We start from the raw sequence: 16,508 nt of genomic DNA, 5'->3' as shown, positions 1-16,508 counted from the left end.
GGTCAAAAGTTGCCCAGGTCCATTATGGAAGTGGTGCATTTATAAGCTTTTAGATCATGTGGGTTCAATTGGGCATACCACAAACACAAACAATGTGAAGAATAGGGTTACGAGCAGCGGTGTTGGCAGTGGGGGGGGGGGGCGAAGCTTGGCTAGCGGTAACCTCCCTGTCACACCAGCCCAGCCTGTGTTCCTGGCTGCATCTCACACGACGATTGGGTTTCACTGCAGTGCGGTGAGTTGTGGGAACGAGTCATCACACTGGCAGGCTGCCTGGGAGTCTGTGCTGCCCTCCACCAGGGGTTAGGCACATGACGAGGGGGGGGGATTGTGCACCAAACAATGCGCTGTCTTCACTGTTTAACCCAGGAAACTAACTACAGCTGGAGCATCCAACTGGCAGGGGACCCAATTCATTGTGTGTGTGTGTGTGTGTGTGTGTGTGTGTGTGTGTGTGTGTGTGTGTGTGTGTGTGTGTGTGTGTGTGTGTGTGTGTGTGTGTGTGTGTGTGTGTGTGTGTGTGTGTGTGTGTGTGTGTGTACCTCTTGTGGTGAGATACTTTTCTCATACGAACTGCAATGTGTTTAAAACAAGAAGCAAAATGTGTCTTTGATTCAATATTTCCTTTCTTTCTTTTGAATCCTCAATTATATTTACAATGTAATAATTTTGTTCAAGTTGTGTTTTATTTGATCTTCATCCCAATGTATTTTGTTCAGTTCCAAACAGCACTCCCTATCTGTTGCATCTCTGCTTTGGGTTATAGGCTGCATTTACACAGGCAGCCAAATTCCGATTTTTTTTCTCACTAATTGGTCTTTTGACCAATCAGGTCAACTCTGAAAAAGATCTGATGTGAAAAGATCTGATGTGATTGGTCAGAAGACCAGTTAGTGGAAAAAAGATCAGAATTGGGCTGCCTGTGTAAACACAGCCATAGTGTCATATCTCTGAACAGATTATTCAGATGCGTGAAAATCTCTTTCCCCAAAGCTCACATCAGATGTTCTTGGCTCCTCCATGTCTCCATCTACTCTTTTTTATAGTCCTTGATGTCGAGTAGACATTTTCAGTTCAAGACCAGGTGTAGACTCTTGACATTCTCCATGCAAGTCCATGATGTCATACACACTACAGACAGATAGACATTCCTTCCTTCCACTCCCTGGGGGCAGATTAGGATTGCCGATGGTCTGGATGTTCAGTTTCGCCATTTAAAACTTTCCTATGATTATCTAACTTCTCTTAAACACACCATCCCTTTGCCAGCCATGTCATAGACTAATGTGGTCAATTATTAAAATACATTTATTCTGGTTATTATGGAAAACTATTCAACACATTATTCCAAAGTATATCACTATATCTTTCCATATAGGCCTATAAGGAGGGAATGACTTGGTCATGGTGAATAGGTTTCAGGTGGGGGGAGGGGGGAGTAGTTGCTCAGAGGAATTAATTTCTCACTGAAGATGAAGGATTTCACCAACATTAACACAGACTCTATATTTAGAAATAATTATGTTGTTTTTATTGTTATCTTTTTTAGACGTATTACATTTCTCTCATTCACTACTTTTGCTTCGTTTTTTCAAGTTCATCTAACGGTTTTGCTACTGTAGCCTAATTGATTATTCCCTGGCGTACATATATGTTCTGTTATGGTTGACACAGTGCGCTATGTCCTGTGTATGTTTTGTCACAGTACGCGTTGCTGTAAACAGTTTCTCACGCTTTTCGCAGCCCGCGGGTGTTTTAAACAGTAGGCCGACTAAAACTGGGCAGAGCCAATTATCTAGGGAACTTGGTCCAGCGCAGCGGCACAAACCTCTCTCTCGTCATTGCTCAGTGGCTCGGGGCGTGTTTTTTCTACTGTGGGTGTTCCCAAGCAGGACGTAGGCGGCTACGCTGCCCTGCATCAGTGATTGAGGCTCCAACGGTTCGTGGGAAAGCTGTACAGAGGGAATTGTATAGGCACCAGTCATCAGTCTACCTGGCCGCGCACCGATCCACTGAGACGTTAGTAAAGACATACTCTCGCCATCACCATGAAGAGGCCTTGTGAGGATAGTACTTCTGACAGCGACATGGATGAAACTATTGATGTCGGCAGTGAGAATAATTATTCTGGGTAAGTTCATAAAAATGATTTGGGTTAGGTTAGCCACATTTTCCGCGTGTGCGCCACATGGGAAACGTTGATGAAACTTTAAGTTGAGAAAAGTTTAGCAAAAGTGAAAACGTTTTATTCTGGTGTTAAGTGCAAATTCTCACCCTGATGTGTGGTTTGTGAACACATCCAGGCAATTTTGGAGAATTCTCTCCAATGTATTTTGAATATATATGAGACTCTTGCTTGATCAGTGCAGGTTACATAAGTGTTTTATGCATAAATTACACACAGTAAACTGTGTGGTTTTGGATAATTGCTCATTCGCAAAATAAATATATTATTTTGAGTAAAACATATAGATTATGTTTGTCCCATGCAGGCACAGCAATGGATCATTTATTAGATGTGGCTCCCCAACAACAACAACCCAAGTTATGGCAAGAAAAAAACGAAGAGGGGTAATTATTTGAGTAGTTTATTACCATCATCGTTATTATGTATTGCTTATTATTCATTACTGTATTATTTATTACTTATTATTTAAACATGTATTTAATTATTGTCTCGTTATTGTTAACATTATTAGTAGTATTATTATTAGGCCTTGAATTGTTATATTTTCAAGTATGCAATAATATAATTGTCTATCCCAGATCATCGAGAAGAGAAGGAGGGATCGAATCAATAATAGTTTATCAGAGTTACGTCGACTTGTTCCAACTGCATTTGAAAAACAAGTGAGTTTGAATTATATCCGCTCTGATTTCTAAACGGAACTTACACAAAAGTTTCATTTTCATCAAAACAATAACAGATAAGGTCATTTTGTCTGTCTTTTATTCGTAAAAAGTTACGAGAGTTTTAAGCTTCATACATCCTGTTGCTCATTGCAGGGTTCTGCCAAATTAGAGAAAGCAGAAATATTGCAGATGACAGTGGATCACCTAAAGATGCTGCAGACCACTGGCGGTAAAGGTAAGGAGTTCATTGGCTGCTTCTAACTGCTCTCTGCCATACTGTGTAGTGAAATCCTTGCAAGCAGACCCCTTTGACAAGATTAAAGGAGTGGAAATCAATGCTAATGGCAGGGTTGAACTCGTGGGAAAGCGATGCTGGGACAAAAGGAGCACTTGACCCTGCATTGTGTTTGCTTTCATAAATCCGTGGGAGGAGAGAAGGCTGCATTCACAGGCTGCCCTGTTGGTGGTTTGTTTGGAGTTTCCAGCGAGTGTAAAAACGGGTGCACTGGGGAGACAAAACAAACATACAATCATCCCAGCACAATCCCAGACTGTTAAGCTTATGCCTGGAGGCACAGCCGGAGCCCTAATGGTCAGCCTAGGGGACCAGTGTGTATCCATCCCACACCATTTAGTCTTCAATCCCATCAGCAGCTGCTGGCTACGTTACAGATCGTTAGAGGGACCGGCAGTATTTATAGTTGCTTGGCATTCATATTTTCACTGTCACTCCTCTGTCTGTTTGTCTCTCTAGGGTATTTTGATGCCCATTCCCTGGCTATGGACTTCATGAGCGTGGGCTTCAGGGAGTGTCTGACGGAGGTGGCCAGGTACCTGAGCTCTGTGGAGGGATTAGACAGCATTGACCCCCTGCGCGTGCGCCTGGTCTCCCACCTCAGCACCTGCGCGTCTCAGAGGGAGGCAGCTGCCATGACCTCATCCATGGCACACCACCAGCAGGTGCTCCCCCCTCACCACTGGGCCACAGCCTTCCACCCCCTCCCCACCGCCTTCCTCCAGCAGAGTGGACTGCCCTCCTCAGACAGCGCCACCAGCAGACTGTCTGTGGAGGTGCCCCAGCGCGGCTCGGCCCTACTAACAGCCACCTTCGCCCACACTGACTCTTCTCACAGGGCGCCCTCTAATGGCAGCGTGGCACCCTGCGTCCCCCCACTCTCCACCTCCCTCCTGTCGCTCTCCGCCACCGTTCACGCGGCGGCCGCTGCCGCTGCGGCCCAGACTTTCCCCCTGTCCTTTCCCGGAGGATTCCCCATCTTCACACCTCACAGTGTGAGCAGCACAGCGTCTATGGTAGCTTCAGCTGTGTGCCCCTCCATTTCCTCCACATCCACTTCACAGCAGAGCAGAGACCGAGAGGGCAGCAGCAAACCATACAGACCTTGGGGAACAGAAGTGGGAGCCTTTTAAGTGTTCGACTTTTACAAGGTCGGAGGCCATCCACACTATACAGATAAAGGAACAAGATTGTTTTATTAACTATGGCTTTTTTTTGTGTCCATGGACTTTTATTCCACCAGCTTATTTCATTTCTGGCTGTGTGCAAATTCAGAGCACATGCATGCAAGCTCTCTCATGGGAGAGAGAGAGAGAGAGAGAGAGAGAGAGAGAGAGAGAGAGAGAGAGGGATAATTAGATCCACTTAAAATGTACTAATGTTTTATTTTTATTAAAGAACAGCACTCAAATTAGACCTCTCTAGACTCCATTTTCTCCCTTTGTTTTCATAATTTTCTTCACTGTCACTATTGCTTTAGCGCATGTGTTTCCCCAACACTGGCTGTTTCATTCACACTGTTATGAGCAATATTTTCAGAATTTGAGAAATAGAAACTAAATCCAGCAGACGTTTTGTTTTGCTTCGATCTCAACTCTTGGTGGAAAATAGTGTGATTCACAATCACAAAGCAGTGTCTTTAGTTTGGAGTTGCTCTAATCAATCAGATGAAGAACATTGGAGGTAGAACCAAAGGTTTTGGAGATAATAAGTCAACACATGAATCAATGTAGTGTGTATCTAATCAAATCCATGAACTAACAAGTTTGTAAATATGTATGAATATTAGATGAACTAGAAGCTATATTGAAGGTAGAGGAAGGCATATTTGGTATGATGCACTTCAATTTGCTGCTGTGAACACGACAGGAGCTTTTTTTCTTCTTTAGAAAGTACAAAAACGACACATCACATCAGAGTTCCAACTGCAGTTCAATGATACTACTATAACTTGTCTTTTTATATAACCGCTTTCTATGCAAACAGCCCTCTATGGATGTCACTGATTAAACATTTTTTTAAATATTTGGCCACTCAGAGTATATTCTTCTTTGTTTCACCACAGATCAATGGAACCAGTGTGTGTGCCACTGCCAATACTATAGTACCATATTAAAAGCTATTTTTTTAACAAGTCACAAATTGAAGACCACAAACTATATGTTCAGTCTTTTGGTGAGGGGAAAAAAATTATCTTTCCTGTTATTTGTTTTTGAGACAAAACAAAACTCCCTAAGAGAGACACACATAAGTACAATTGCATAACTGGCACCGTCTGGCACTGTCTGGTAGCCTATACACAGAGTTGTAAATCAGTCACCAAAATGTCTCTAGCCTTTCCCATCAAAAACTTACCCTGTTCTGTAATTATATCTACTACAGGGACCTATAGGCCTTGACGTTTTAAAATATATCAATTTCACGTGTCTATTGTGTCACTTAGACTGGACCTCTAGTTGATTGCATTGGTTAGCTTATGGCAATGCTTAATGGTATTCAAAGGGGAAAAAAGAGAATCTGTAAAGAGTCTGGTTCCGTTTCTCCCTTGGAGAAAGAACTTGTCAACGCGAATACAGGGTATCAACAGCCCTGACAAACCGCTGGTTTGGAACAGAAGTATAAAGGCAAAACAACTTTGGTCACTCCTCCCAAGATGGATCTTTATGCTGGCCTAATCCACTCTCTTTATCCTGGGTCTGTTAGAAAGATTTACATTAGTAAATCACTGTCACACCATTCAATTCCTTAAAAGAAAAAGTATCAGCATTTCCAAGTGAATGGGGATTACGACAAACAGCGCCTGCTGCCCACCGACAATCATGGGAACAGCGCTCGGTCATAAATCCGCGGGTTATATGCTTTGCTCCGGACTGGTTCTCACGCCGGGGCGAGCGCTTTGAAGTTCTGTCATAAATCAAAGGCGCACATGAACCACAGAAACGTCAAATGGCCGATGCTGTGGGCTAGCCTGGGCTGGTCTGCACACCTTTTAGTAGGCTCCATCGTCGTTTAGAATGTATTAAATCTAATGTTTATCGATTCAATATCATTGTGGTTATTTTGTGAAATTGTTTTAATCAGTTCAATGTGTCCGACGCTACGCATCATCTCTGGGTTATCAATGTGCCCTTTTTTTTTTTGCCGCGTAGCCTAATAACAATATTTTTACCAGTTTATGCGCCAAAAATAAAAATCACATTGATAATTTAACGGATTTCATGTTCTTACATATATTTAAGACTGATTAAATATCTTCAAATGAAGCCGAGGAAAGGAGTCCTAAATACCTAACTTTGTACTTCAAACCTGAATTGCCAAACACTCAACAAAATGATCTAAGTGATACAATTGTTATTATCATTTTAAACATTTGTGATCGAGTTGCAACAAGTGACTTTTCTTGAATTATTAAAATAGTCATTGTGATTATTTTCAGTGAGTTTTATATAAAGTTACCAAGCAAAAAACAATAACTAGACCAAGACTAAAGAAACCTAACAATTTGAAATTGTACACTACAGGTGACAAATAACATTATTTAAATTACATAAAGTAGAAGATACGTTCAAGTGAGTGATTGCAGACACCCACGGCAATGTCGCCACCTTGTGATGAAATTAATTCAACCATTGGATACCCAGTATCCAATCCATAGACATGAATTTGGACCATAGAGAACCCAGATAATAAAATATATATATGACTAGGTTCTATACAATTATTATCAGCCATTTGTTCATAATGGACGGATCCGATTATGCTGAACCGTGAGGCACCAGGCGAAACACGGTAGGGAGGAGCTCCCACTCAAATCGAACAGTAATCTATGCCGCTCGTTCATTTTGTCAACAAGGCAGCATGGTGCATTGTCAGCATGGTGCATCGTCCATAAACATAGGCTACATCTCTTTTCCATAAAATACGTTTGAATTGTCTAACGCGTTTTCATTGGGAAGGCAGATAAAGCTAAATAGCAATCCATTTTGCATGTGATAAAATAATCCTACTCATTACTCCACATGCTCTTACGTCACTTTTTTGTGCCGACTTTGCCATGGGCTTTGAACTGGGGCACTTGGCTCACGCTTGCGAGTCAGACCGGTTCCAAAATAAATGCAATCAACTTTCACCCGGGCAAAACACTCTTACACGGGAACCCGGGTCAGGTTAATCGAAGCCCCTTAAAAATAACACAAGGACTGATTTGAGATCAGTAAATCAGTGCTCAAAACCATTCGACCAATGAGGAGCTTGCAAGAAATCACTCACCAATCAGAAGGCTTGTGATCTTTGTTCTTCCGTGGTGATCTCGCAAACGAGGAAGTGTGGAGACCATACACTGGAGATTAATGTTTATTAACAATATATGTTTACGTTCCTGTTTAATAAAGCTTTGTTACATTGTAGCCTATTGTATTTTCATAAAACTATGCGCGCACACAACTATTTTGGGCAGGTTAAACATTACAACCAAGTGTTGCTCTGTTTGACGACGCAGTGACATAGTACAACTCACCAAACAACTTGAAAGGTTATGAAGACATTCAAGTTCCCAGCTCGACACGGCTATGCAGTGGAGATATCACCGTTTATTCCAACACGTTTGGCGTGTGCGACATCCCAGTATTATGGAATTGCAGGTGAATAAACGGTGTAGACTATTTAATAAATTAATCTCGTCACGACAAAATCGAAGAGCAGGGCTCGGGTTAATGTCACATTGTGATTGACGGGTTGAGAGTTTCGAGACTGCAAGTGTGTATTTATTGTGGGTTACTGTCGGCGATTACAACATGACAGCCATTGTTTTTAGCTAGTTCCATAGTGTTATGAAACCAAGAACTTGTTGCAATTTAATGCAATGCTTACTTGCATTTATTCTAATGAAGTGTGTGTGTGTGTGTGTGTGTGTGTGTGTGTGTGTGTGTGTGTGTTTTCAAGGATGTGGGACGCTGCTTGTGCTGGAGCAGACCGAGACCGGGATCTCTCTTGTGAAAAGGTAATCAACTTTCCAACATTGAATTTCTCATACTGACACAGTTTGACAACAATGCATCACACATTCAACAGTCACTGAAACAACTTGCTGATGCATCTTCTCCCCGTATTGCTACCTCTGTCTCATGTAGTTTTGACTGGAATGATGGTCTGTTTGACGTGACGTGGAGTGAGAGTAATGAGCATATCCTGTTGACGGGAGGAGGAGACGGGTCTCTGCAGGTCTGGGACACAGCCAACCCCCTGCCCGGGCCACTGCAGGTGCTCAAAGAGCACACACAAGAGGTGGGCTTGTTACCTTGCATGAGCTTATATTACCAATGTAACTATTATAAGCATACCATTTTAGGGTTACATCTTACAATACATCATTGTAATACTGTTGTAAGTACAGTATAATTACTAAATGACAATGTTATCACTGTAGCCTACTGGTCCATGCATTATCATATGTGACACATTTGCTGCTACTGTAGTTTTAGTTGATGGACTTCCTGTTCTCCCAGGTCTATTCTGTGGACTGGAGTCAGACCCGGGAGGAGAACCTGGTGGTGTCAGGCTCATGGGACCGCACAGCCAAAGTGGTGTGTTTCAAAATGGTGGTGGTAGTATTGGCATCACACACACACACACACACACACACTGATAGTCAAACTGGATTGGATGAAAAATAGCATGGCTTTGTTTTATGTGTGGAGTTGTTGTTCCAACAGTGGGATCTCAACCGTGGCGGCCAGTCGCTCTGCACCCTTCAGGGTCATGAAGGGGTCATCTACAGCACAGTGTGGTCTCCTCACATCCCAGGGTGCTTTGCTTCAGCATCAGGTGAGTACAGTTACACTTCCCTTGGTCACTAATGCTTCAGATATTACATTAGTTAAATTAGAATTTAAATTCTCTAGGTTGATCGAGGTTTGTGACTTTTTCATCAACCTTGACTAACCTGTACCCCCGCACATTGACTCGGTACCGGTACCCCAAGTATATAGCCTCTTTATTTTATTGTTACTTTTTATTACATTTTTATTATAGTTTATTTAGTAAATATTTTCTTAACACTATTTATTGAACTGCGTTGTTGGTTAAAGGCTTGTAATCAGCATTTCATGGTAAGGTCTGCCTGTTGTATTCTGCGCATGTGACAAATAAAAATTGATTTGATTTGTAATCAGGTTTTTAAAAATCCAGCAATTGATTGTAATGCCTTACCATAACCACATGGTGTCACTAAAGCTCTAGTTCGGATTCACTGGTCTGGCACACTGCCTCTGAAGCAGTGTACAACTGCTGTTATTAATCAGTACAGATGTAGCCTTTCATAGTAAGTATTTTCTTATTGTTCAATTCTGAATTATAGAGTAGAATATAGTAACTTATGCTTCTAAAAGGTTAAGGCCTACATTCATTATTATTGCTGTTTATGTTATGCTAGAGGGCCAATCAAGCACTATCCACAGTTTCTGTGCTCCTGAAACATTCAAAGAAAAGAGGTTTGGTATGTTACAACTTAACAAATTGACTTTAACAAAAGATCAATGGACTTAACCTGAATTTAGCATGAGCGCTTATCTCCATCAATTATCTGGATCATGTGACCTACAGTGCTCTTGTGCTGCTCGTGAACATGACATTGTTTCTATTAGAAAACAGATACATGTTCCTCTGTTCACAGACAGCTGCCACACTGTGATCTCATCTAAACATGAGTCGTTTAGCCTACAGCGTCCTCCCTCTCACAGTCAGTTCCCAGTCGCAGCACTCTAGGGCCGGGTGCTAACAGGGTTTGTCACCGCCGATAAGTCTTGGGCCCTGATGGGTATCAGAGCCTCTCTGTGGAGACCATATCAGAATTAACCAGGCTCTGTTTGCTCCGCCATAACTTTATTTTATAAGTGGCTGTCTTGTCATTGCCTACAGTCTATGTTCCAGTGTTCAGACAGTTTTCAGCCAGGGAAAAGTTCTGTAGTCAAAAGAGAAGATGTGAATTCATTGTACTATCCCAGCGCAAACAATTGTCATGGGATGTCACCGGGGTGTTTATCGGTTTATGAATCTACTCTACTCTTTATGAATCTACTCTCTTTTTACAGATGTATCAGAAAAATGTACTTTTATAAGTGAATGCTGTAGCCTATTACTAGTCAGATACGTGTCAAACATCATGAATAACAATGATTTGATAGAAGGGATAGTTACCTTTGTAAGAGTTGTGGGAATTATACTGAACAAAAATATAAACGCAACATGTAAAGTGTTGGTCCCATGTTTCATGAGCTGAAATAAAATGCAGTAAGAAGCCAAGGTAAGTTGCTAGCTAGCATTAAACTTATCTTATAAAAAAACAATCAATCAATCATAATCACTAGTTAACTACACATGGTTGATGATATTACTAGTTTATCTAGCCTGTCCTGCGTTGCATATAATCGCTTAGGTACACGTTGCTCCAACGTGTACCAACGTGTTTCTTAAAATCAATACACAGAAGTATATATTTTTAAACCTGCATATTTAGCTAAAAGAAATCCAGGTTAGCAGGCAATATTAACCAGGTGAAATTGTGTCACTTCTCTTGTGTTCATTGCACGCAGAGTCAGGGTATATGCAACAGTTTGGGCCGCCTGGCTCGTTGCAAACTAATTTGCCAGAATTTTACGTAATTATGACATAACATTGAAAGTTGTGCAATGTAACAGGAATATTTAGACTTAGGGATGCCACCAGTTAGATAAAATACGGAACGGTTTCGTATTTCACTGAAAGGAAAATCGTTTTGTTTTTGAGATGATAGTTTCCTGATTCGACCATATTAATGACCTAAGGCTCATATTTCTGTGTGTTTATTATATTATAATTAAGCCTATGATTTGATAGAGCAGTCTGACTGAGCGGTGGTAGGCAGCAGCAGGCTCGTAAGCATTCATTCAAACAGCTCTTTCGTGCGTTTTGCCAGCAGCTCTTCGCTGTGCTTCAAGCATTGCGCTGTTTATGACTTCAAGCCTATCAACTTCCAAGATTAGGCTGGTGTAACCGATGTGAAATGGCTAGCTAGTTAGCGGGTGCGCGCTAATAGCGTTTCAAACGTCACTCGCTCTGAGACTTGGAGTAGTTGTTCCCCTTGCTCTACATGGGTAACGCTGCTTCGAGGGTGGCTGTTGTCGATGTGTTCCTGGTTCGAGCCCAGGTAGGAGCGAGGAGAGGGACGGAAGCTATACTGTTACACTGGCAATACTAAAGTGCCTATAAGAACATCCAATAGTCAAAGGTATATGAAATACAAATCGTATAGAGAGAAATAGTCCTATAATTCCTATAATAACTACAACCTAAAACTTCTTACCTGGGAATATTGAAGACTCATGTTAAAAGGAACCACCAGCTTTCATATGTTCTCATGTTCTGAGCAAGGAACTTAAACGTTAGCTTTCTTACATGGCACATATTGCACTTTTACTTTCTTCTCCAACACTTTATTTTTGCATTATTTAAACCAAATTGAACATGTTTCATTATTTATTTGAGGCTAAATTGATTTTATTGATGTATTATATTAAGTTAAAATAAGTGTTCATTCAGTATTGTTGTATTTGTCATTATTACAAATAAAAATAAAAAATCGGCAGATTAATCGGCATCGGCTTTTTTTGGTCCTCCAATAATCAGTATTGGTATTGGCGTTGAAAAATCATAATCGGTCGACCTCTACAATGCACACAATTGCATTTTATCGATGGCAATTTGAATGCACAGAGATACCATGACAAGATCCTGAAGCCCATCATTGTGCTATTCATCCGCCGCCATCACCTCATGTTTCACTATGATAATGCACAGCCCCATGTCGTAATGATTTGTACACAATTCCTGGAAGCTGAAAATTTCCCAGTTCTTTCATGGCCTGCATACTCACCAGACATGTCACCCACTGAGCATGTTTGGGATGCTCTTGGTCAACGTGTACGACAGCATGTTCCAGTTCCTGCCGATATCCAGCAACTTGGCACAGCCATTGAAGAGGATTGGGACAACATTCCACAGGCCACAATCAACTCTATGCGAAGCACATGTGTCGTGCTGCATGAGGCAAATAGTGGTCATACCAGATACTGACTGGTTTTCTGATCCACACCCCTACCTTTTTTTAAGCTATCTGTGACCAACAGATATATGTCTGTATTCCCAATCATGTGAAATCCATAGATTAGGGCCTAATGAATTCATATCAATTGATTGATTTCCTTATACGAACTGCAACTCAGTAAACATCTTGAAATTGTTGCATATTGCGTTTATATTTTATATTTTTGTTCAGTGTATGTGAAGATTGACTGAAATCACATAATCATATCTTTTCTGGTGATCGCTGCTGGTTTGATATCAAAATATGATACATCTGGTCAAATGTACCAGATTTTTACCCCATGATGATGTTGCGTATTTCGTCCTTAATATACACTGTACATGATCCCCCAATGATCTGCCACGAAGGGGGCACAGTAGAACAATATAATAATTGTTAAGACAATGGTTTTAGTGTGAGACATTTTTTACCTAGCTTCAGGGGCTAGCCCCCTCACCCCACTACACACACACACACACACACACACACACACACAGACCCTGGTAGGTTATCTTATCCTTCGCTCTCCGCATCTCACTCAGTAAGGCAGCCTACCCCGAGAGCCATTAGCTATGATAACACAGCGAAGTGTTGATGGAAGGTCCCCTTTTTCCTATTAAAACCTTGACACTGAAGGTGTTACCAAGTAGGTAATGAGAAGTGGGTGAAAATCAATAGGAGGGCTGTGAGGCATGCACACAGATCCCACAGCACAGCTATATTGGTCCATGGGAGCAAGAGGAGATGGGAGAGAGAGGTTTGCAGGATGCTGCCTCAGCAGGGGTACATAGTAATAGATGCCACGTGAGTGAGATCTGGTGGTAACCCCACACCCGCAGAGACCAGAACCTGCAGTTAGACACTTGATCCAGAACTGCGTATTGTCAAAGCTGCCTTACAGCCTTCCAAAATCACAGTATTTAAATCCACACTCGGTTACGCAAACTCTGGATTGGCAAAGTTTTTTAGGGATATATCAGTGCCATATAAATGGATGCTTGCGTTTTCTATATTATATAAGCTGTGTTCCTTAAAAGCAGCCACACGTGGGTAAGTGATGTGCAGTTCACGAGCGATTCGTTATTTTTGAATGACTCTTTTTACTCACTCGATAGTCATGACTAGTTTTTCTGAGTGACTCGTTATTTTTTTGGTTGTTTGTTTCACCTGCTGGCCGTAAGCGCTCTTCCGGTGACTATGGACATGTGCTCTGACCAACAACTGTCTGTCATGTGCTCACAGGCAAAATAGATCAGGCTGCAGGCAGCATATAAAGAAGAAAAATACATGTTTACAACTGATAATTGATCGAATGGTGCAAGATTGAATGCAATTCATTGATTATTGAAACTTATTATAGATACAGTTTTGTAGAACCAAAACGTACACAACCTCTGCTCAACATCCCCGGGGGGAGGGGGGGGTGCATACAATGCTGGCACTTGCTGATTAGGGCTTATCGGGAACTCCCATATTCTCTCTCTCTCGCTCCTCCAAGATGGGCCACGGCGACAAACCCTGCCTGCTTGCAGCATCTTGGCAGGGATGAAGGAGAGCTTTACAGGCAAGTGGCTTTGTGAGGCTGCAATCTCCACCATGGATCCATTTCACTGTAATTAAAAATGTGAGCTGAGCCCTGAGCGAACCAAAAAAAGCAAAGATGCTATCAAACACCAGCATCTAGATCATCCCAACCACTGAATATTGACCTAACTAATCGCTCAGAAACGCTTGAACAATTTTCATTCATCTCCTCCCCTTCGCCGTGATTCGCTTTCGTAATTGGCAACAACAAAAAAACTCCGCTCCATTCTGAAAAGCCATCAAGGAATTCATTTCTGCAGTGGTTTCAGTCAATAGGAGTGACAGTGGGAGTTAGTCTGTGAGTTGCTGCCTCTCTTCGTTAATGGGAACGTAAAGTGGACAGATTCATTTAGAATTCAAGTCACACTTGGCTACCCCAGTATGGCTACCACAGTATTCCACAGCGATATGCCATCCCATCTGGTTTGCGCTTAGTGGGGCTGTCATTTGTTTTTCAACAAGACAATGACCCAACACACCTCCAGGCTGTGTAAGGGCTATTTGACCAAGAAGGAGAGGGATGGAGTGCTGCATCAGATAACCTGGCCTCCACAATCACCCAACCTCAACCCAATTGAGATGGTTTGGGATGAGTTGGACCACAGAGTGAACGAAAAGCAGCCAACAAGTGCTTAGCATATGTGGGAACACCTTCGAGACTGTTGGAAAAGCATTCCAGGTGAAGCTGGTTGAGAGAATGCCAAGAGTATGCAAAGCTGTCATCAAGGCAAAGGATGGCTACTTTGAAGCCACCCTTTTAACACTTTTTTGGTTACTACATGATTCCATATGTGTTATTTCATAGTTTTGATGTCTTCACTATTATTCTACAATGTAGAATTCTACAATGTAGAATAATAATATTATTCTACAATTCTTTATTTACAAAATAAAGAAAAACCCTTGAATGAGTAGGTGTGTCCAAACTTTTGACAGTGTGCGTGTGTGTGTATACAGTGCATTCGGAAAGCATTCAGACCCCTTTCCCTTTTCCACCCACAGGGGAGCCAGGCCCAGCCTTTCAGAATGGCTTATGGTAGTGAAATTAACATTACATTCTCTGGCAAATGCTCTGGTGGACATTCCTGCAGTCAGCATGCAAATTGCACGCTCCCTCAAAACTTGAGGCATTGTGTTGTGTGACAAAACTGCACATTTTAGAGTGGCATTTTATTGTCCCCAACACAAGGTGCACCTGTGTAATGATCATGCTGTTTGATCAGTTCTTAATATGCTACACCTGTCAGGTGGATGGATTATCTTGGCAAAGGACAAATGCTCACTAACAGGGGTGTAAACAAATTTGTGTGCAAAATTTTAGAGAAATAAGCTTTTTGTGCATATGGGACATTTCACAGAGAAGTTAAAGAAGTTAAGGCAATGCCTTGTGACCGGCTCCACACTGCTTTACAATGATATGAGTTGCTCTTCCAAGCGGATGACCACAGATCAATGAGGTTAATTAGTGGAAGTGTTTTGCTGCAAACAGACCAACTCTTTATTCCAGAATGACTGGACATATTTCAAACCATCTTTATCCGACCTTATGTTGACTTGCAAGCTTGAGCTGGGCGATATGGACAAAAATCCATATAGTGATAAGTCGCCTGAATTGATGACATAACGATAAATAGAACAATATATTTATAACATTAATATGCTCCACAGTTTTTATTTTATTATCCTTTAAGCTACTACTACTAGTTTGATGGTTGTAGCCATCAAGTGATCCAGGCTGCATCACATCCAGCCGTGATTGGGAGTCCCATAGGGCGGCGCACAATTGGCCCAGCGTCGTCCGGGTTTGGCCTGGGTAGGCCATCATTGTAAATAAGAATTTGTTCTTAACTGAATTGCCTAGTTTAAATAAAGGTTAAATTAAAAAAATCTATTGTCACATTAACAATCACCCATTTTAGCAAACGGATTTCATTTCAAACTTCACATTTCTCTAGTACGGGCTACTTATTGTAATGAACAATATCAGTAAAATGCCTGCGATAAGTGATCGGTATGGTTGGTGTCGATAATTGAGGGTTTATTGTCCCAGCTCTACTGCAAGATTATGTGTTCCATGGAAATGGCATGGGGCTGTAAAAGTGTTTTGCTTTGAATAGACCACCTATTCATTATAGAATGTCTAGAGGGTTTCTTTCAAGCCCCATTAATCCAGTGCTGATACAGTATGTAAACATATTTCCAATGGAAATGGCAGAGTTGAAAAATAAGTCTTAATTTCAAATATCACAAATGAATACACAGTAATAACATGTATTGAATACAGGTGTATAAAGTGTTTAATCAAAATATTTAAGCCTCTAGATTCATATTTAAGCTGTAGATTTAGGACTAGATGGGAAATGCAAAAACAATTGAAACGTAAACCTTGATTTTGCTGAACTGTAGTATTATGCTGTAGTGGACTATTGTATAGGGTGAAATGGTGTGAAGATGGCATTAGGCTGTGGAGCTGACGCAGCAGGTTTCCATTGATACTTGTAATAGACACTGAACACCCGGCCGAGGTCATTCACTGCAGACTGCAGAGGGAGTGGCCTAAAAACCCATTGTTAGAATCTCACCAGGAAGCCCCTTCTAGCTTGGGTCTGAGTGTGTGTGTGTTAAAGAAAGAGGAGAGGGAGGATGGATGGAGGGAGG

General features: G+C 41.6%; 2 protein-coding genes across 2 annotated transcripts in view; both read left to right on the top strand.

Moving 5' to 3' along the window:
* Positions 1 to 1,854: 1,854 nt before the first annotated feature.
* LOC106607767 (hairy/enhancer-of-split related with YRPW motif protein 2) lies at positions 1,855 to 5,173 on the top strand. The gene is made up of 5 exons (XM_014205107.2): positions 1,855 to 2,131; positions 2,493 to 2,571; positions 2,767 to 2,850; positions 3,007 to 3,088; positions 3,608 to 5,173. Exons 1-5 carry the CDS (start codon positions 2,049 to 2,051, stop codon positions 4,279 to 4,281), a joined length of 1,002 nt encoding a protein of 333 aa, XP_014060582.1. The 5' UTR covers positions 1,855 to 2,048; the 3' UTR covers positions 4,282 to 5,173.
* A 2,272-nt stretch (positions 5,174 to 7,445) lies between these two features.
* Positions 7,446 to 16,508, top strand: part of pex7 (peroxisomal biogenesis factor 7) — a 30,365-nt gene continuing 21,302 nt past the window's right edge. Inside the window, exons 1-5 of the mRNA XM_014205106.2 lie at positions 7,446 to 7,788; positions 8,090 to 8,147; positions 8,278 to 8,431; positions 8,653 to 8,730; positions 8,860 to 8,971. Of these exons, the coding sequence (XP_014060581.2) occupies positions 7,683 to 7,788; positions 8,090 to 8,147; positions 8,278 to 8,431; positions 8,653 to 8,730; positions 8,860 to 8,971 (508 nt within the window). The 5' untranslated portion in view covers positions 7,446 to 7,682. The remainder of the gene's footprint in view (positions 7,789 to 8,089; positions 8,148 to 8,277; positions 8,432 to 8,652; positions 8,731 to 8,859; positions 8,972 to 16,508) is intronic.

Source organism: Salmo salar, chromosome ssa06 (genome assembly GCF_905237065.1).
Source record: "Salmo salar chromosome ssa06, Ssal_v3.1, whole genome shotgun sequence".
Lineage (NCBI taxonomy): Eukaryota > Metazoa > Chordata > Actinopteri > Salmoniformes > Salmonidae > Salmo > Salmo salar.
Note: the sequence above shows the minus strand (reverse complement) of the source record. Positions and strands in the feature narration are given on the sequence as shown.

What these genes read in the sequence shown, in the direction of transcription:
- LOC106607767 (XM_014205107.2), top strand. Translation starts at nt 2,049, where the DNA reads ATGAAGAGGCCTTGTGAGGATAGTACTTCTGACAGCGACATGGATGAA. An exon ending in AGTGAGAATAATTATTCTGG is followed by an intron (nt 2,132 to 2,492) that starts GTAAGTTCATAA and finishes TGTCCCATGCAG; the next exon opens with GCACAGCAATGGATCATTTA. An exon ending in CAACTGCATTTGAAAAACAA is followed by an intron (nt 2,851 to 3,006) that starts GTGAGTTTGAAT and finishes TGCTCATTGCAG; the next exon opens with GGTTCTGCCAAATTAGAGAA.